General features: G+C 40.7%; 1 protein-coding gene across 1 annotated transcript in view; it reads left to right on the top strand.

Annotated features, from left to right (window-relative positions):
• RELN (reelin) overlaps window positions 1–22,313 on the top strand; it is a 292,640-nt gene that overhangs the window by 133,742 nt on the left and 136,585 nt on the right. Inside the window, exons 9-11 of the mRNA XM_053405719.1 lie at window positions 10,163–10,259; window positions 12,218–12,458; window positions 20,502–20,647. Coding sequence (XP_053261694.1) covers window positions 10,163–10,259; window positions 12,218–12,458; window positions 20,502–20,647 — 484 coding nt within the window. The remainder of the gene's footprint in view (window positions 1–10,162; window positions 10,260–12,217; window positions 12,459–20,501; window positions 20,648–22,313) is intronic.

The raw sequence follows: 22,313 nt of genomic DNA, 5'->3' as shown, positions 1-22,313 counted from the left end.
CCAAGGGAGTCCATTCCAGTGTCTAATAGCCCTTACTGTCAGAAAGTTTTTCCTGATGTTTACTTGGAATCTCCTTTCTTGTATAGTGAATCTATTGGTTCAGGTCCTAGCCTCCAGACCAGGAGAAAAAAAGCTTGCTCCATCTTCCAGGTGATAGCCCTTTGAAAAAGGCTGTCATGTGTCCTCTCAGTCTCCTCTTTTCCCGGCTAAGCATACCCAACTCCCTCAACCATTCCTCATAAGGCTTGGTTTCCACACCCCTGGTCATCTAGGGAGCCCCCCTGTGTACATGTTCCAGCTTGTCAATGTCATTTTTAAACCGTGGCACCCAGAACTGGATACAGTACTCCAGGTGTGGTCTGACCAAGACAGAATAGTGTGGTACTATTACTTCCCTTTATCAGGACAATATACTTCTGTTGACGTAGCCTAAAATAGCATTAGCTTTTTTGCTGCTGCATCACACAATTGACTCGTGTTAAGCTTGTGATCTACTAAGAGCCCTAGATCTTTTTTACATGTAGGCCAGGTGTCCCTTGTCTTAATTTGGTGCAGCTGGTTCTTCCTACGCAAGTGTAGAACCTTACATTTGTCCGTATTGAAATTCATTCTCTTAGCTTGGGCCCAGTTCTCCAATCAGTTAAGATCATACTGAATCCCGATTCTGTCTTCTGTAGCATTAGCTACCCATCCCAGTTTGGTGTCACCTGCAAATTTGATGAGCATCTCCTCAATTTCTTCAGCCAAGTCATTTATAAATGAATTCAATGGTGCTCAATTCCAAGGGCATATGATTGCAGCCTTGGACAGTAAATTGAAAGACACATAAAACATATTGTCTAAGCATGTTTGATATATGAATGCTAAATCAGAAATGGCTTATCTCTTACTGACTCATATGGCCATATCCAGAGCAGAGCAGATGCTTGGGTCCTGAGAATCGCTGGTGGGACTCCACAGAAGTGGTCTACAGAAGCTTGATAAAAGCTTCAGACAACCCCACCACATGCCCCAGTGCTGGGGTTCTTAACCTGCATTCCATGAACTCTTATGGGGTCTATAATGGGCTTCAAGGGATCCATGAACTGGATGCAAACCAAAAACAAAAAAAGATTTACCCAATACAATAACATAAATTCTTTTGCAAAATTTTGTGTTTGTGTTTATGTGCATTTTTGTGGTTTCATGGCTTTTAGGGACGCAGGTGGTGCTGTGGGTTAAACCACAGAGCCTAGGACTTGCCGATCAGAAGGTCGGCAGTTCGAATCCCCGCAACGGGGTGAGCTCCCGTTGCTCGGTCCCTGCTCCTGCCAACCTAGCAGTTCGAAAGCACGTCAAAGTGCAAGTAGATAAATAGGTATCGCTCCAGGTTCACAGGCTTCAGTGCCTGTTATTTTTGAGGGTCCCCGCGTCACCGCAGCGGCAAGACCCAATCCTGCAGAGCCGATTCCCTCCGGAGCTCAGAGGGAATCTGCCATTAGCCGATGGCGCTAACCCGGAAGTCCGCAACAGGCTTAATGCATTTACTGAATTAAAATGTAGAGGGGAGATTATGTAACCTCTTCAAGGGCTGCACACCTCTATAGATTTGCATTGTTTCAGCTTAATTATAGCAATTGTTTATACCAGGTATGAAACTTCAAGAATTTTATTTTAAAGCAGCTAAGCACTTGTTCTTTTAATTATTTTCTCACCAGACTAAATTCAGCCACTTCATTCCCTCATGATATAAAGCCCAGGGTATGGCCTGTGGGTGAATGTTGATATTCATTTTAGAGTTGGCTCATCTCGTAATCTTCTTAAATGAGGGCTCGAAAGGGAGATGTGTTTCCTTCCTGAACAAATATTTCTTCCCTATGACTAAGCTTTTTCCACTGACTCCCACACAAAGACATTCATTCATGCCAAATTCCATAACAGAAAATGGTCCTCCAAGTGCTGTGGCTAATCTACAGCTACTTGTGTGGTAGAGCAACAATGTGGGGTACAGAATCAAGAATGAAAATCAGCCCAGCATCTGGAGACCAAGGGATAAATTTAGTCTTTTGTCAACATCACTTTGACATTTTGCCGAGCACTTGAACAGCCACCAGATTTGCCTGGCATACCACTTACTAACAGTGGCTCATTGTCTAGGTCTCGGCAGAATGAGATTATGGTGGCATACCGACTGCTGTGGAAAAAGAGGTAGACAGTTGATAAGGCTGTAAAGCATGCAAAAATCCTTGGGTCAAAGTCGCAGGTGAATAAAAGGATGAGGAGTGCCAACAAGTAATGGAAGGTACAAGACAAAATGAGTAGGTATGTGAGCTGGTGTAGTCCAGTGACCTCCCATAATGGCACATAACTCAGACTTAGGAAGTGAAGCATGCTATGGTATGAGAATGAAAGGCATCAGAGGTCTCAAACCTGGACTTCTGGCAGCCAGGCTCCTAAGCAGGCCTGGCAGCAGCACCTCTCTTTGCTCTGTCCCAGCTCCTGCCAACCTAGCAGTTCGAAAGCATGCCAGTGCAAGTAGAAGCGGTTTAGTCATGCTGGCCACATGACCACAAGCTGTCTGTGGACAAACGCTGGCTCCCTCAGTCTGAAAGTGAGATGAGCGCTGCAACCCCATAGTCGCCTTTTACTGGGGCCGGGGCCCTTTACCCCCCCCCCCTTGCTAACTGGCTTAAAGGAGCTGTAGTTCCTTCATCTGACTAGCTTTCCCGGCGGTAACTAAGTAGTGAGCAGTAGGATATGTGTAGTTTGTTTGCTAATTCAAGATCATAGTGTACCGTATGTCTATACTTTTGCTCTAGCGTGTCTATGCCACTTTGAACATTTAGGGAAAAAGAGTAAAGCAGTGAACCTTAAGAAATCTGCATTCCAGTTTAGAATACCAAGTTTCCTAAACTTGGTAGAAGCAGGTGCCATGATTGAATTAGTTGTTGTTGTTGTTATTATAATAAATGCTACATTATAAACAGATTTTAAAACAATAACTTGGCTTGCAATATCATATTGCAACAGCATTCCTTCTGTAGTTAATTTTTCTTGTAGCTATTTGATCAGGTCACCCAAGCTAGGACTAAGGACTTAAAAATTGGCTCCCCCAAATCCCCTTATGGGGATCTCCTCACAAGCTATGGATCTTTCCCAAGGCTCTACCCTACAAAAACGTTCTGACAATCCAGGACATAATTATCATGCAACACTCATATCTTTGCTATGGGAAAGGTGGAAACCTTACAGCTGTAGGCCAACTGAGTGAAGATTTCAGGCCGGGGTGCTCATACCATCAGTTTTGTAAGATGACATGAAAATATTTGTGTAATATTCTATAATATAATGATAGATAGATAGATAGATAGATGATAGATAGATAGATAGATAGATAGATAGATGATAGATAGATAGATGATAGATAGATAGATAGATGATAGATAGATAGATAGATAGATAGATAGATAGATAGATAGATAGATAGATAGATAGATAGATATAGATGATAGATAGATGATAGATAGATAGATGATAGATAGATAGATAGATAGATAGATAGATAGATAGATAGATAGATATAGATAGATGATAGATAGATAGATAGATAGATGATAGATAGATAGATAGATAGATAGATAGATAGATAGATAGATAGATATAGATGATAGATAGATGATAGATAGATAGATGATAGATAGATAGATAGATAGATAGATAGATATAGATGATAGATGATAGATGATAGATGATAGATGATAGATGATAGATGATAGATGATAGATAGATAGATAGATAGATGAGAGAGAGAGTATGAGAAAAAAGCTCCCAGTTCCATTAATCAGTGAACAACCTAATTCCACAGCAAGTACAATTTTAACAGGGGGGAAGTCAGCAGTGCAATGTGGAAGACAATTTGGTCTGGGTCAGTTTAAATAGCCTGGACTCACACCGCCCACTATGCCAGAGGCAGAAGATGGGGCCATGCCCTGAATGGTAGTGAGATAGAATCTGTAGCAATTATAGGTCAGCCTGCAGACTGTTTTCATTCTAAATAGTCACTATTCTCATGGTAAAGGCTCATCAAACATTTATAATTTGGTTCAGATTTTTCACATTGGTATTTAGCAGGAAGAGCTTGCTTTTTAATTTAACCATTTATCCGTTTTACAAAACAGTTAACATTTAGCCCTTTGTGACATGGGAGGAGAAGGTGAAATCAAAGGTGTAACAGTTTTTGTTGTTGAAAACCTGACCTAGTATTTCTACAGATGGCATTAAAACTTGGGCATTTTGACAAATCTGATTTTTATTCCCTTTGTTGTTTTTTACAAATGTATAAGATAAAATATTATTATCATCCAAACACTTTGAATATCACTGAATTCATATACTGTTCCTGTTGAAAACAAAATCCCAAACACAACCCTAGAATTTTGAGGATTGGTACCTATTTGGAAACAACAGATGGAATTAATTGTTAATGTGCTAGGAGAGCATGAAACAAACATGATATAAAATGACTAAAATGCCCCATAAAGACTTAGTGCTGCAGCACATAATTTAATAGCATGATGGGACTTGTCCAAGGACTATCAGTTTGAGCTATAGCGCTAAGATGGTTGCTTCAACCTAGCTAACACCTGCCCTGCACATTTCCTGTTTTGTTCCTTAAGTATCCAAGTAAATGAGAGTAAATAAGAATAGGAAATTACAGCTTTAATTCCCCGAAAGCTCATTCATTCACACCAACTACCTGGCATTAGTAACAGAAGCCATTATCGTAATTAAAACTAGTTACTGAACTAACCAAATAAGCAGAAGCAGCCAACTAACATACATGCATTGATGACATTAGATAGAGTGGGGTTGTACCATATTCTATTTTCATCTCACTATTCAAACAATATGCAATAGAATGTCTGTAATTTTGCACAGGCATGCTCTTATTTGTCTGGTTTCTGTCTGAAGACTTGTTTCTCTTGAAGAGAAGTACAAAGCCAGCTCTTTTCCTTGTTCAGTCCATTGAATCACTTGCAATGGTTCCTGGGTGATTCTCCAGAGGTTCAGACCACCACAGCCCATGGTAACAAACATAAAATTGCTCTTTTCACAGATGACATCCTGCTTATCTGAGTAAAACACCATTTGATACTGCGAACTGCTGGTAGTATATCTGCCTTTCATAAACATAGCATTGTCAACGGCTAGTCCCTCAGGCACCTACCAATAGAGTCTAATTAAGTGCCTCTGCTTGTTGTCCCAAAGGCATTCAAACACCTGGAAGTATAAAACTCATGTAGTTCAGCTAAGAATCTACTACATATGCAGCCTCTTTTGAGGAGCTCCCTAAGTGGCCATCATTTAATTTTGTACTTGCCTGAATAATCAGTGTAATAGAAATGGATGCATTTCCTGGTTGTTGTCTGATGTTATTTAACAGTGCATTTAAGTTGTGTTAATTGAACAGAGTTAGAAACAACTAGATTGGCTGAATGGCAATTTTTCATCAGTGAAGCAGAACCCAAGGCAAACTTAGTAAGTTTCCAGAATAGAATAGCTGTCACCATGAAACTTTAGGCACATCTCTGGGGCCTTTTGCTCTTGTCAAGCCAAGATCTGACCTGGATAGGCAGCAAAGATTCAGTTTATCAAATCAGGGGAATAAGTGAGTGTGACAGCGCAGATCTTAGCCTGAACTGTGAGAGGGAGGGGGGAAAGGCAAACCAGTTCACCCACCTCTCCTTCTTTGGTCTCCACCATTGCCACCAAGTGGATAATTTTATTCACTGGTTGCCTCCACTAAACAGCCGTTTAACCTTTGGAATTTATATACTGAGCCAGCCAACTCTCTGTAGCAGTAGTGTGGTAAGGCAATTAGGCATGGGGTGAATAACAAGGACTCCATGTTAAACCAAAACAAATTTTCCCTTGACTAAAAGTATTTGTATGGCAGCAGTTTAAACACATTCCCTATGATGGTTAACATTTACATGAAACCACTGAGTGGGGTCATCTGGAGTTTTGGAGTATGTTGTCAGCAGCATGCTGATGGCACTCAGCTCTATTTCTCCTTTACATCTGCAGGTGAGACAGTGGAAGGGCAGGACCAGTGTCTTGCCTCAGTAATGGACTGGATGAGAGCCAACAAACTGAAGCTCAATCCAGATAAGACTGAGGGAACTGTTAGTGGGTGGCTCCCTAGACTGAATGGATGGAAAGTTGCCTGTTTTCCCTCTGAAGGAGTGGGTACATAGCTTGATAGTATTCCTGAATTTTTTGAATTATGGTGCTGGAGGAGACTCTTGAGAGTCCCATGGACTGCAAGAAGATCAAACCTATCCATTCTTAAGGAAATCAGCCCTGAGTGCTCACTGGAAGGACAGATCGTGAAGCTGAGGCTCCAATACTTTGGCCACCTCATGAGAAGAGAAGACTCCCTGGAGAAGACCCTGATGTTGGGAAAGATGGAGGGCACAAGGAGGAGGGGACGACAGAGGATGAGATGGTTGGACAGTGTTCTCGAAGCTACCAGCATGAGTTTGACCAAACTGTGGGAGGCAGTGGAAGACAGGAGTGCCTGGCGTGCTCTGGTCCATGGGGTCACGAAGAGTCGGACACGACTAAACGACTAAACAACAACAACAAATTCCTGGATCCATTGCTCTTACTTGATGCTCAAGTGGCCTCGGTGGTGTGGAATGCCTTCTGTCAGCTGATAGTATTCCTGGATCCATTGCTCTTACTTGATGCTCAAGTGGCCTTGGTGGTGTGGAATGCCTTCTGTCAGCTTCGGCTGATGACATATTTGGAGGATTGCACATGTATTCATGGGAACAAACAAACTGCCATTTTCATTCCCCCCTGGAGCTGCCCTGGAGCAGCAGAATGTAACTACTTCTACTTAGGGAGCCAACTTCATGCATTTATTCTGAACATTTTCTTAGGACAGGTACCTTTCTACTATTTAACATAAACCAGTTTAAATACGAACACCGCTGAAATAAGATAAATCATCATGGTTTAGAGTAGTACCCTCCGGCACCCATCAGCTCCAGCCAACCTGGCCATTGGTCAGGAATGATGGGAGTTGTAGTCTAGCAGCATCTGAGCGGGCACCACAATGGATAACTCTGTGTTAGAGTATGGAATTCCTGTGCACTAGAAATGTAGAAAATAGCAGAGATGACAGCCAGTAAAAATGATTGTTCCAAGAGGTGGATAAAAAATGGCATATAAATTATTTTCTTACTTCATTTGCTTTTTAATACTGCAAAGAGGAAAACAGTTGTGTCATTAAAAATAAACTAGTGGCAGTTGCTACTCAGTTTATTTTCAAAAGCTTAATTGGAAGTGCAATGTATCCTTGTTTGTGCAACATTAATTAATCACAGCCCTTTTGCCTCTGTAGTCATACAAAGATGTTGGAGCATATTGTACATGTTTGTAAGAGTTTGAAAGTTTATTTTTAACATCATTAGCAATTTTTTAAAAATGGTGAAGTACAGGAGAGAAATAAGGTGTTATCACAGATTCTGGTTTCTTTCCTGAAGTATATTTTTAGATCTACAAATAATTGAACTAATTAAGTGGAACATGTTTAACTTCTTTACTTGCACCACCATTTTCACAAGCACCCTAGCCGAACTTTTCCAAGTTGCCCCATGATTTCCAAAACAGGCACCTTTTCGAACTGTACATATGAGGTAACTGACACGTCACAAACAACAGAACATCCCTTGCAGCACCATTTACATTGCAGCTATGACAATATGAGGAACTGCTGAAGCTAACAATTCAATGTATAGTGAAGAGCACAGTGTGAGGAATGTTTTCCATTAAAAGAGACCGTTCCACCTTCGCCTTCAGCACCTATGGAAGTTCAGTGCATATAGCGCTTTCACTTTTAAGGACTTCTTGAAAAGAAAACTAAGAAGATGTAGTCCTTCTGATTAATTTATTTCCCCGTGCCTTTGACTTCTCAGTTGTAATTTGAAATTAAAATCTGAACTCAGTACCTAACCCAGTGGCAGCACCTTAATCACTCTACAAACATGGTCTTGCTGCGGAGGTCGGGAGGAGATCCTGTTTGCTCACTTTTCCTAATCATGGCCTCTTCCTCTAGACCTGCATAACCTGCAGCCAACCTAGCCAGTTATGTCCCACCAGATGCGAGCAAGTCACAGTTCATGGCTGTTCCTAGTAAGCTGTCCTTGCCTTGCTGAGTCAGAGTCACACATTGTGCAGGCCCACCTCACAAAGCATTCCCGCAAAAGAAAAATGATGGGACTGCATCTTTGGAACTAGGTTAACTGCTAATGGAAACTTAATTTTTTAATTGAGGGAAATATTCATGCCTGGTTGTTGTTGTTGTAGTCGTTTAGTCGTGTCCGACTCTTTGTGACCCCATGGACCAGAGCACGCCAGGCACTCCTGTCTTCCACTGTCTCCCGCAGTTTGGTCAGACTCATGTTTGTAGCTTCGAGAACACTGTCCAACCATCTCGTCCTCTGTCGTCCCCTTCTCCTTGTGCCCTCAATCTTTCCCAACATCAGGGTCTTCTCCAGGGAGTCTTCTCTTCTCCTGAGGTGGCCAAAGTATTGGGGTCTCAGCTTCAGGATCTGTCCTTCCAGTGAGCATTCAGGCCTGATTTCCTTAAGAATGGATATGTTTGATCTTCTTGCAGTCCATGGGACTCTCAAGAGTCTCCTCCAGCACCATAATTCAAAAGCATCAATTCTTCGGCGATCAGCCTTCTTTATGGTCCAGCTCTCACTTCCATACATCACTACTGGGAAAATTCATGCCTGGTAGTGCATTGCTAAGCATGTGTGATCCCAGACCTTATGGAACCCTCAGTATGCTACTGCCAAAAGCCCCCACAGCACACAGGACCATGGCCATGACAGAAAAGTATTTTTCCTTCTATTGCCATCACAGTAGCGATGCCACCACCTTTTACCGCCGTCCCTGCCAGCCCTTTAGATGGCATTTTAGCAGTGGGCATGTGAAAGTGCCATTTTTGAGTGGGAGCCAAGCTTCATGGAAGAGTCATCAGCAAGAGTCACTGTGGTTGTTCTTTATCAAAATGCAGTGCCCCAGCCTATGGTTCTTTTAATATTACTACCCACCCTATAGATCTATTTCTTCAGTACACTTTGCTACGAACCTCAACCCGCATACTCAGCTGCTAAATTTATCCTCACATGGAGGGCAGGGAAGGAAGATGTTTTGCTATTGCTAAAGGCCAGTCTTCCTGCCATAGAACAGGGTGAAGCAACTTGTTTCAGATAGCACCACAAACATGAGCAGAAGGGGAGATAAGTGAAGGGAGAAAATAGTGTCTGAATGGTACAGCAATACTTCTCAAAAACCTAATCAGCGAAGGCACCATTTGGATTTGACTTTAGGCAGAAAAATGTCTCGGGCTGGTACTGAATAGCAAAGCCATGAGGAATATATGCCCAGAGTATAACCCTAGAATGTGTTTAAGGATGACTTTTGTCCCCAGTGCATTGGTAGGAACAGAGGTCTGACGGTTTGCTGGGAAGAAAAGGCAAGACATGGCAATCTGTTTCAGCAGTGCATGCTGCGTAAAGGATCTGCACCTCACTGCTGCTGTTTAAGATTTGCTTTTACTTAAATTTTGAGCAAAATGTTCAGATTGTGCATCATTTTTATAGCTCGTAAGACAACCTTAAATTTCAAAGGTAGAATCCATATCCAACTTTGAGTTAATTCGTTGCACCTAAGCCACAGTACTTCTGCAATATGGGGCTTGGTTTCCTCTTGAAAAATCTCTTTATGTATATAGCAGCCTTTGAGTGTTTACCTTGGAAAGTGTGGCACATGGCATTTCGCTTTTGCTTTAACATTACTTCTGTGTGCGTTTTGAGTAGGGGGTGTTTAGTAATTTATTATGGCTCCCCTTGGGAAATCTACTGCAGATTATGCTGCACTGCTGTGATTTATCAATTCCACATTATTTCTGACTCAGAGAGCAGACATTATTATGCGTTTTCCTTCAGCAACAGATCACAGCAAATTTAATCATCAATCAAAGAATTTTAAAATATAGAAAATTGATAATGGTGGTGAGTACTCAGTCAGAAGTGAATGTATCAGAGGGATAATTGATTGCTTGACTGTGTTATAACACTTTTAAATTTATTGCTCTTCACAGGGTCAGGTTCATGTCGCTTTAGTTACTCAGATCCAAATATTATTGTGTCGTACTCCAAGAACAATTCTGCAGATTGGATTCAGCTGGAGAAAATTAGGTTTGTTACAAATACTTAGCATTCATCACTTTCTCGCTTTGCTTTAAAATGTGTGATATACTAAAAAAAAAATCTAAAATAAATAGGAAGTTGGTATTCTTTCAGTTTTTCAGTTTTGCATATTTTTAAACGTTGTTTGTCCAATTGTGCTTTAGGAAAAGGCCTGCATAGCTCTGGGGTTTAAGTTACAGTACAGGGAACCAGAGTAATGGTTCTGACTGAAAGCATTTGGGGATGGAGGCAAATTCAATCAATATTTCTATTCTTCTATGAAATAAGCTAATTGTACAGTTTACTGGTACTATGCAGTGCTTTTTCTTGTGATGGTACACACAAGAACATCTTTTGTGTGTGTGTGTGCTGGCACTAGCAACATTTTCATCAAGAGATGCATACGGGCACCTCATTTTTTACCAAAAGAAAGCACTATTATGTGACCCATGAACTAGACTTTGATCAAGGGAAAGGGGACTTCAGAAGGATAGAACCTTCACATGCACATAGCTGGCCCCATGTGCATAAACAGGCAATTATTCTGTGAAACATTCTGATTGCAGTAAAGATTCATTGTACAGTTTAGTAGTGTGGCGCCATGAACTAAACTTCAGTCAATGGAAAGGGAGCCCCCTGTACCTTGCATATATGTTGTCCACACTTAGGCGTCCTAGATTTCTGCACAGAGCTGCTGGTTTTGCAGTAATTGTCCTGCCTTCTTACTTGTTATTGCAGTGATAGACATTTCTGGAACTTTATCTGAGGACTAGGCTAGAGATCCAGGAAGACTGCTGTGATTTGTGATAAAGCTCATACATAGGCTTGGCTATGAACACACCCTTATTCAAGGCAGTGCACCTTACACAAATAATATTTCCTTACTGTATAAGACTATCCCGAGGTTTTATTCTCTCTGATGATTCCTTCCATCAGATTCCCATAGAAAATTATTTTTTTATATATTGAAGATTAATTATGTTGCAAACTTCACCCGTTCTTTCTCCTCAATTTGAAGCCGTGCAGTTGGAGATCCAAAATAATTGAATGGCAAAAATGGAAATTGAAACCTCTGCTGCCATGTTTACCAAGCTTTCTGCTCTATCAAAGGGCAGGGAAGATGTATGGGTTTGGCACTGTCTTTTCACGGCTGTTTTATTACATTCTGAAAGTACTGGCGGTTTACATTTTAGCACCGCTTTTAATCTCAGCAAGGGCAGTAATTTTCAGCATGGCAGCTACCTGCTTCAAATAGGACAGAAGACATAAAGCAATATATAGTTTCTTTCAATGGCCTGTCTTGTGATAAAGTTGCATCAACACTTCTTAAAATTGCATGTTTTTGAAAGAAAAGAGCTTTGGCTACAGCAGCACGAAGAGTTATAAAATGTTTGCTTTCCCTGTAACACATGCTATTATTTAATCTAAAAATCCTGTGAAGCAAATATTGTATTATGGTAAATATTTTATGTGTTTCAAGAGTGTAACAGGAAAAATAGATATGTATTTTGTTCTTTTTACTCTTCTTTAGGCACAAAATATTTGAATGCATCCATTAGCACAATCCATTAGTAGATGTCTCATTGAAATGAATGACACTTACTGCCCCACCAATGAGACAGTTATTCTCTTGTAGAACTCTAATTCATTTCAGTGGAAGATGCACAAGAAGTTGGATAGTGCTTATGGGCACAGTACAGTTCAAAAGAAGTAGTTGTGCTTTTGCACATTTTCAGTGCATTTCCATGGGACTTGTGCACGCTTGACCCATTGTTTCATGTCAATAAGCTAAATACTGGATTATCGTCTTAAACAAGTTTAATGTCAGTACATGGTATAATTTGAGGAAATGCACTTTAATATTACTGACTTGTTGATGAGATGCAACACACTGTAAATGATTGAATTGTTTGATTATAAAGTATAAATAGTTTTTATATATATGTCTGTATCTCAATATCCTACAGAGCTCCTTCCAACGTCAGCACAATCATTCATATTCTGTACCTTCCACAAGAAGCCAAAGGAGAAAATATTCAGTTTCAGTGGAAACAAGAATATGTTCATGCTGGCGATGTCTATGAGGCCTGCTGGGCATTGGACAATATTCTGATAATAAATGCAGCTCACAGACAAATTGTTTTGGAAGATAATCTTGATCCTGTGGACACAGGCAACTGGCTGTTTTTCCCTGGAGCCACTATTAAGGTTTGCTAAATTTTGGTTTTAATTTGCTAATGTTTCAGTACATACAATGTTGGATCCTCAGTGCAGCCGGCTGACTAACGCACTCCTTTTTTGAATGAGATACAAGAGAAGGGATATATATATATATTATATATCCCTCTAATTATTTCATGTTGTCAGATAATTTCCCCGCCCCCATCACAATGCCAAATCTCTTGATATTTTATGTACTTGAGCTGTCATGTCAAAGGTCATCCAGCAGAAAATGTCTCGATGGTATCTGTTCAGCAAAACAGAGCTGAAATGATTCCTTTGTGTTTTGTAGCCACCCTCCCACACCGCATAAGAATAAGGCTGTTAATTACAGTTTTTTCCATTGCATAACCATTTAGTTTTCATCTCTCTTCCTGGGATTTTACTTATTTATTTCCTTGCTTATTTACTTACCTACTAACTCCATTTAACATTTCATGCTTTCAGTCGTGGAGTACAAACAAGGTAGCTAACAAAATAAATTAAAATAGAAATTATAAAGCATTGTAATGTAAATCACATTTACAAAGATTAAAACATAGCAAACAACAGCATTCTTTTGGGCGGGGGCATACTAAGAAGTATCCAGCAACTAGCATCCAAAAACATATTTGAAACTTCCAGGGTTTAAAACTACTAGTTGGAAGACTGGGTGAGGCAGAGCCGGGGCAAGGCAGGTAGAGTATGTGTTCCATAACTGTGTCACTCCAACTGGAAACATCCTGTCTCTTGATTTCACCCACCTTGTTTCTGCAAGAGGGGAAAGACAGAGCAGGGTCTCAGATGTTGGCTGGAGCACACAGGTAGGTTCAGGGGTGCCAACGGGATTTCCTGGGCCCAGTACACTGTATATGGATTGGACCCTCTGCACCCTTCACCCATGCAATCTACAGACAAGAACTGCTGCTTATGACCTTTGCTCCCCACTCTGCACTCAGTTCTCACCTGTGATTTCTAGAAGTTCTCAGCATGCAACAGCAGCCACACCCCGGGAATGGCTTCAACTAGATGGCTAAACTAGGCAAGGGTAGCCAATGGGTCTCAAACCCTTTGTGAGCTAGGGACTTCCCCTGCATGTGAAGACAGGCTCCAGCGGATTGAGTTGTCCCACTTCAAACCTTGGCTTGTTCTGGTGACCTTAGTTGCAAGGAGCTTGTTCATAGCTTAGCTTATTATTTTATTTTATTTATTATATAAAATGTATATACTGCTTGATTATAAGGGGGGACGGACCTCAAAACAGTTTGCAAAGATTATGATATGACCAATTCCAGCTGTAGCCTTTCATGTTGTGATATATACTTAGTTGTGCATTCAAAACAACAATAACCAGGTCTTATCAAGGTTAATAACTGATACTGGTAATATTCTTGGCATATTTGGAGGAAACAGATAGGGCCTGTAGTAAAGTGTGGTAGTAAATATGGAACTTTTTGGGGTGGGGGATACCTCACAAGCATAGTATATTGCTGTAAGAAGAATTTAAAGCAGTGCAAATTGTTGGAAATATTTAGCATATGAAATTTTGAAAGCCAGTTATAATATTTTTATTTTATTGAATGTATTTCAGTTAAACAAAATAAAAGGGAAAAATCAAAAAGGAAACAAAGAGTGCATTAAAAATACAAAATAAAAGAAGAAGAAGAAAGCCAATTATGCTAAGCTTGCTTGTTTCTATTTGGTTCAATGCTTTCATAATATCTTTTATTTTTAAAAAACCTTTTATTTTACTTTATAACGGCTATTAGGCACAATGGTTATGTTCTCCCTCTGCTGTCAGAGGCAAAATCCCTCTGGATGGCAGTTGCTGGGAATCACAAGTGGGAAGAGTGCTGTTACGCCTTGCTTGGGGCCTTCCTATGGGCGACTGTTTGGCCACTGTGAGACCTGGATGGAGAACTAGGTGGGCCATTGACCTGCCCCAGCAGGCTCTCCTTCTGCCCCTATTTTACATCCCTTCATTTTCTTTCCATCTCTGCTGAGGCCTATGCAACTATACTGAGATCCCATAGCAGAATATAAATGTAAAGCATGCAGAGCTTAGCTTAGCTTAGCTTAGTTGAATTGCTCTTGTTTAGCAGTTGCATGCAACTTATGGGTGAAGCTTAACAGCAAAAGTGGGTGAATTAGAGATTAGATATGTACTAAAAGTACTATAAAATGCTTGTCAAAACTCATTTTTCAAAAACAACAGAATAAAAAGGATACATATGCCAGATAGGATAGTGGATTAGTTTACTAACCTTTCATCTCCCTAAGCCTGCATGCGGTTTTAGAGGATAAATTGTGTTTGTCAATCTAATCCCCATCTGACATTTGGCCACATTACACCTGGTACAGTATGGAGCTTGGCTCTGTGCATTTAACAGAATTTCATATAGATATTTCACTCGGGCATCTTTTCCTCTAACACTATGGCTTTAAAGGGCATGCTGATCCTGCCCTTTAAACCAGAGCTGGAAAAATCCACAGAGAAACTTGGGCCTATTAAGCAGGTATGTCTGAAGCAGCTGCACAGAACACGCCTTGACAAGGATGGGGGCGTGAGAAACAGCTGCTATTTTTAATGCGGTTGAGAAGCACTGGCTGCTGGGAAGGCGGATGGAGTGGGTAGAAACAAGAGAAATATTTGAGAACATATCGGTGTGTTGTTGTTGTCTTAAAAAATGTATCCCATAATTATTCTGGTTTGTTTACAAAAACGCATCCTCATGTCAGCAGAAGGTTTGGCGCTCAAGGCATGGTCTGCATAGACAACATTTGCACCAGAAGTCTGGAAATTGAAGACAAAGTATGGAATTTAATTAGGGCCAACTTATTTGTTCTCGCTGAAGGTGAAAGTGGAGGAGGGGGTAGGGAGGCAAGCAGGGAGAAAGGCAGGCCTTGTATAGCCCTTGCTGCCTCCTCCAAAGGGCTCACACAAGCCTTAGAAGGCACCAGAGGTGGACTTTCACCACACTTCCAGTCCACCACGCAAACAGGCTCTTTTGGAGCTAGAAAGGAGATTAAAGTTGCATTCCTTGATTACACGCCACATTTCAAGACAGTGTGCTCTGTGTTGTGCATGTTCTAGAGGTCATATCTCTTTCTTTCCCAACCCAAAGACTTAATGCTACGTTATTCTTAACTCTTTGTGAAAATTGATCTTAGTTTATTAGGTTGCATTAAGTAAAGTTATCGTTCCTTAATTGCCACAGTCAAATGTTATCAGCGTTATTTTTCTGGCGGGGCTGAGCACATGCAAAGTTTTTTTTTAAAGTACCATACTGGGGAAATTAACCTAGAGTAGCTGCAGGAAGAAATACCGTATTTTTTGCACCATAACACTCACCTTTTTCCTCCTAAAAAGTAAGGGGAAATGCCTGTGCGTGTTATGGAGGGAATGCCTACGGGTGGCATGCCTAAGGATTTTCCTCCTCTAAAAACTATGTGCGTGTTATGGTCGGGTGCGTGTTATAGAGCGAAAAATACGGTAAGTAGTAAGACTACAGAGAACAAGTGAGACTCAATTGCTGCAGGACCTGGGAGAGCTCCCAGGCACAGCAGGAACTAGATCTGAACAAAACCCAAATTGGGGGGGGGGCATGTGAAGCAGAAGGGGGAATCTTCCCCACTTCTTATCTGCAAATGCTCTCCTTGATTGGTTTGGTTTGTGTGTTTTTGATTTTTAAAGTGTTATTAATTATTAATAATTCATACAAGCAATATAAAAGTTATATTATCACAGTCATCTAAAGAATCTTCTGAGCTGTTTTTCCCCCCTCAGCCAGGTAAAAACCCAGCAGTAAGCCTGGCTTTGTAGCAAGGGAAATGGGAGGGGTATTTTCTGGGGGAAAGCACAGGAAGGGTTAAACTTTAAAGTTGACTCTCCCTTGCAACTGCTTCCCTGCAGCCCACATGGTAATTCAGTAACAGGTTATTATCTTTTAGCAAGTTCTCCCTTAGAGTCTGTGTCTGACGGATTTGAAACCTATGAGATTCTGGCTCTAAGTCATTATCAGGGAGATCACTAGCAGAGGGCTCTGAGGTCACATCAGCATTTGACACAGGTATCAGAATGTTTCTGTAAATAATGCTAAAATAACAAAGGGTTTCTAATGCTTGAATTTCAATGGTAACCTGCAGTAGGAAATGTACTGTGGTTAATCTTAATTATGGTTAATGGACGCGGGTGGCACTGTGGTCTAAACCACTGAGCCTAGGGCTTGCCGATCGGAAGGTCGGCGGTTCGAATCCCCACGACAGGGTGAGCTCCTGTTGCTTGGTCCCTGCTCCTGCCAACCTAGCAGTTCGAAAGCACTCCAAAGTGCAAGTAGATAAATAGGTACCACTCCGGCGGGAAGGTAAATGGCATTTCTGTGCGCTGCTCTGGTTTCACCACATGACCTGGAAAAACTGTCTGCGGACAAACGTCGGCTCCCTTGGCCAGTAAAGTGATATGAGCGCCACAACACCAGAGTCGTTTGTGATTGGACTTAACTGTCAGGGGTCCTTTACCTTTACCTTTAATCTTAACTATGGTTAATGAAAGCAACAGTTTAGGGTTTTTGGATGATGCACTAAACTGTAGTTAATCTAAAACAGAGGTGGAAGTTTCCATTCTCCTTATGACCATGCTGAAGACTTTCCATTGAATGTGGTTAAGCCATGTGACAACACACATTTATATGTCAAGCATCTATGAGGAACAGGCATCACACAGATATCTCAAGTGGCCTCCATGTGATGGTCGTGTATTGCAGTGGGGAAGTGACCATTTATAGCTGTCAGTGTATATAGCTAGTTTTTGTATCTAGGGTTAAATCATATAGAAATCTAGCATGTAAGAAGTGATTAAAATCTTGTTTTACTTCATGCAGAGTAGTTTTTAATCCTAGCTGGGTGTTTCTTTTAATTACGGAAAGAGATTCATCCTGAATCACCTCATACTCAAATCCATGTAACCACTTAATTCTGAATAACAGCAATTAGACTGTTAAGTATGTTGCTGTGCATAGATTTGAGTTTATGATCATTGGATCCTTCCATCAATCTGCTATCAGATTTAAAATCTAAAAATTCCAGTCACTAGCATAACTCATTCCCAGCAAGAAACAATATCTAATTTATGACTCTGCAGACAGTGCCATTTTAATTAATTTTCTCCATCCTAATTTTTCTTTCCTTTCCTCCTCATGTCTAATCTGTTTGCACTGCGTAGACTTTAATTAAAAAACAACAACACACCCTCTCCTCTCTAAGGAGCAATCTGAAGTGGCAAAAATAATCACTTAAAATATTACAGCCATTTTAAAAAAAACTGGCTGCTGCTGAAACAGTGCGGTTTCAGTTTGCCTACAAATGGTAGTTTGCCTTCTGTTTTAAAGTGCCCTTTGCATTTGTATCTAATGCAACCTGCTAGCCAGGCTCTTGGAAAAACAGCAACCTTCTTTTCCAGCTGGTTGGGCTAAGTGACAACCCCTTAATGGGGGAAATGGATGACTCTCCACTCATGTGAAGGTGCAAGCACGATGGGCAGATTTCTCTCCATCTGCCACCAGCCCTTTGCAAGCTGGCATTGCCCAAATGCCTGATATACTCATTCCAGTGTAACCAGAGTCGCCAAAAAATAAATTGTGAGGCTACAGCTGTCTGAAAGAATCATCATGTCCATTAGGCCACTGAGAGTTATTAGGAAGAGGCACATCAGTGTTCATCTTTTATTTTTATTTTTTAGCCTAATTAAATGTTGGTAGAGGAGACAGCAAATGTTTTGAAAGCCCAGAGGTGAAGTCACTAACTCCGGAGCATCCTCAGGAAGATGTAGCCCACAACTGATGCTCAAAATCTGTTAGACTGAGGAATTTAGCACGGATGTTTCCTGTTGATGCATCTCCAACTGGCAAAGCTGCATCACTTAGTTACACTGTGTTCTGCTTGTCAAGCAATGAGAGACTATATAGCCAAGGGAAAGAGGTGGGGGGAGAATCGGGCTTATTGATTTACAGTTATAAGCATAAAAGAGCAGGGGAAAGAGACAGAGATTTCAAACCTTAGATGTATTGCACTTTATTCATCTGTAATGAGACTTTTGGCCTGAAAAGGGCAAAGCAGTACATTCTACCAGTTTCACTACCCTTCTTTATTTTGATGAAAATTTAATGTGTACCCTTGGCGCTGTTTCAATTCCTCTGCATTTGTAAGATGGGCCTTTGAGTTGGAAGAACTGTATGATCAGCAGCCTGTTTTGAAGACTACTCTGGGATGCCTCGTGCCCTTGATCAAGTCACTTTGTTCCTGCTCTGTCCTGCATCCCTGTGCCTGTCCAGACACAGTTTTGGTCCCATGGCTGGACCAGTTCGCACAGACATTCAGCCCACGGGCAGCTGCAGTTTTCAGTGATCCTGTGCAAGATGCAAAAGCCATACCACCATACCCTTAACTAATCAAACATTTGCTGATGTCAAACTTAGCGTGGATTGGCTTTTGTTACCCAGTCAGGGCTGCAGCTTTTCAAGTAAGGGTGTGTTCACATTACTGCTTGCTGCAGGTCCAGTGTGCTCCCGTCACAGGTTTCATTAAGGCAGGTGACACTAGCCACAATTCATTTGTATCCTGTTGCTTTTCAAGAAACATTCCTCTTTAATGCACTTTCCCTCAAACCAGCTTCCATCCAATTTGAATACAGAAGCAGCCATTGCACAGAGAAAGAAATCAGTGGATATCCCCACTCCTGCTCGGATGTGAAGAGCAGTGAGAGAAAGCGACTTGCAAACTCAGCAGGGGAAAACATTCAAGTCGCTAATGTAGACTTAGCCTAAGAAAAAAAACACCACAAAGGTCCATGGGGATTTATGCCATTTATTTTTGAGGAATTAAGATTGGGATGCTGAGGTACACCACAAAATACATTTATCTGTAGGTTTATTCATTTATCTGATTTTTTTTTATTTCCTTTATTCTGTCCAACTGGTCAGGGATATTACTTCCCTTCTTGTTCCAGCAGCTTATTGATATTGTTAGTCAACTTCAACATGGAAAACAACATAGGATGTTTGCAAAAGTCACTAAGGAAAGCCATGTGAAATTGTCCTTTATTTATATAATTAAAACAAGTGTATGATATTTGATTTTTTGTATTTTCTTTGCTTGTTTGTTTTTTCTTCTGCTTGCATTACATTCCTTTGGCCTACCACAACTAACATTTACAGCAACCCCCTGATCACTACTGATAAAACAGTTCTCAAAACAGGCAAACAAAATTACACAATATTGTCTTTACCTATATCCTGTTCTGTCGGATTTTTCTGAGATTCAAAGCAAACTGATTAATCAACTGTTGCCCGGAGGATTTTCCACCATTGTTTTCCATTTGTGATGTCAACCAGTATATTATCTGCATTTTTCATTCACAAGGAAGGGCTTTTCCTATCTGAATTTGCATGCTCTGCTGGCAAAACTTGGATTTCTTTCTGACTGTATCTCAAATGAGGCAGGATTCTTGGTTTGGGGATTAGTGTGGATTGAGTATTCAGATACTTAGACAGCTCAAAATTCAGACTGAGGGTACAAGTTTCATGCATTGCACACGTGTAACCTTGACATGGTGGTGCTATAGTCCCATTGAGATGATCATAGAGGTTTAAGAGCAAAACCCAGGTTCACTTCAAGCATTTGTTTAGCACAGAAGGGCCTCATGATCTTGTCACCTAGAGCTTGTGGTTTAACATTTTATTTACTGTGCTACAGAACCATTTGTATTTGACATATATATAGATATTCAATGTTACAACTTTTAGCAATGTTGCAGATAGGGAAAAAGTATTGTTGCAAGCAGCCCTACAAGTTGACTGAATACTGACAGTAATTTATAAATTATTCAAGATACATACAGAAGAATTAAGTGCACATTTTCTCTTTCTTTCACTTTTTGGTTTAGCTTCTGTAATCAGCCAGTTGCTAAATAATTTAATGGCTTTCTCAGGGTTGTCGAAAGCTGCTGTTACAAAACCGATTTAATACATACCTCCTGCATGCTCCTTTTATCTGCAGCATAGCTGTCAGTCAGATGGGAATGCAATTTATTTCCATGGAACAGAAGGCAGTGAGTTGAATTTTGCCACAACGCGAGATGTCGATCTTTCTACTGAAGATGCCCAGGAACAGTGGGCAGAAGAGTTTGAGAGCCAGCCCAAAGGGTGAGTGTTCACTACCCTACAGAAGTATAAGGACGCATGTGGCATTACTCTCGGGTTGGGGGGAAAGCAAGAAGCTTCAGCTGAGAAGCACTTTTTCTTGCTTTTGGCAACATATGTCTATATTGATAAAATACTGTCAGGAAAGTGTTACCCCCCCAAATTTTAGAGATGAATAAGTCAAGAAGGGTCAGTGGCTCCAGAATGATATATTGAGTTTTTTAAAATGTCTCACTTTTCTATGGCAAAATCACTGCTATCATGAGCAAAACTCTTAACACTCAGTATTAACTGACAGTGAATCTTGAAGAAACATCTTGAGATAATTCTGCAACTAAGTACCTAGAAAGCATCTCTCATTTTGCAACCCACATACCACTGGAATTCTATATGTACTTCATATATTTGTGCTCATTCCCACTGTTTTTTATGGGACTAACACACAAATCTTAATATTTTTTTCACGTGGAAATAAATTTCACTGAAGCAAGTAGAGACTGCTTTTTTTAAAATAGGATTAAGGTGTAGAGTGTTGCCTTGGTGGTTTGTGTATTGCAGTTCAGCTTCACCATGACATATGAAAGACATACTATAACAATGGTGGCTAGCATTTAACTTTCCTCCAGATTTCAGATTATGATGGTAGTGGTGATGATAAAGACACAATTTTGGCTGATTATAGCCCGTTTTGAATATTTAATTGGGGAACCAAGTAAGATTTTCATGGGTCTATGAATGCCTCACATTTAAAATGAAATATTCTAATTAAGCTACAAGCTGGCCTCTTCTCCTTTTGTGCCATCTCTATCATCTGTAGGCCATGAGCCTTCTCTGGGCAGGGATCATGCTGTCTATATAAAGGAAGGTGCCTAGAATATTATTGACCCGGTATCAGTATTCATTATTGAGAATCATTGCCATCCACACATAGTATGATGAATACTTTAATTCTGTGATCACATGCTGTTTTTTCCGCAGGATCCCTGCCTCATTCAATGCACAGGATGGACGTTGTTCAGAGAATGGGTAGCTATTCAGTATTTTTTCCTATCCTCTTCATTCTTTCTCTGGCGCTTCCAGGCTTCGTGTTTCCTTTATCTCACGAGGCAGTGATCCTGTTGGCCAACATCTGGATGTGATCATCTAGTCAAATACTGTGACTGTTCAATAGCAAAATCAACTCAGTTCGGAATCTACTTCATGCCATAGTCTAATATTTAGGGAATTTAATTCTGATGAGAGAACCCTCTAGATATGTTGGGTGTATAATTAAAGGATAGATGGTCTGGGTGAAGCAATATGAGAGGTGGGGGGACACAAACATTTTTAGACCCAAGATGGTGCAGAGGAGAAAAGAAGACCTCATTGCAAGAGCCAGACTTGGAGTTCTAAACAAAAGGAAAAATGTCAATGTGAATCAGCATTTCCTCAAGAAAGCTGCAAATACCAAACGTTGTCTGAAGGTACCTATGTCTAGAAGTGTGTTTTAGCGTACCCCCCCTCAAAAAAACCCTTCCACCCTGACTTCATTCAGTGCCTTCAACATTTCTTGTGTGTTCCTCACTCTGATTCGACTTCGTAATGTTGCCGTGTAGCCTTGTCATGAGAGATCAGGAGCGGATAGCACTGTTTCATATCCTCATTTTAGTGTCCTTGAGGAAACAGCACC

Source organism: Podarcis raffonei, chromosome 10 (assembly GCF_027172205.1).
Source record: "Podarcis raffonei isolate rPodRaf1 chromosome 10, rPodRaf1.pri, whole genome shotgun sequence".
In the NCBI taxonomy this organism is placed as follows: Eukaryota; Metazoa; Chordata; class Lepidosauria; order Squamata; family Lacertidae; genus Podarcis; species Podarcis raffonei.
This window is presented reverse-complemented; position numbering and strand designations above follow the sequence as displayed.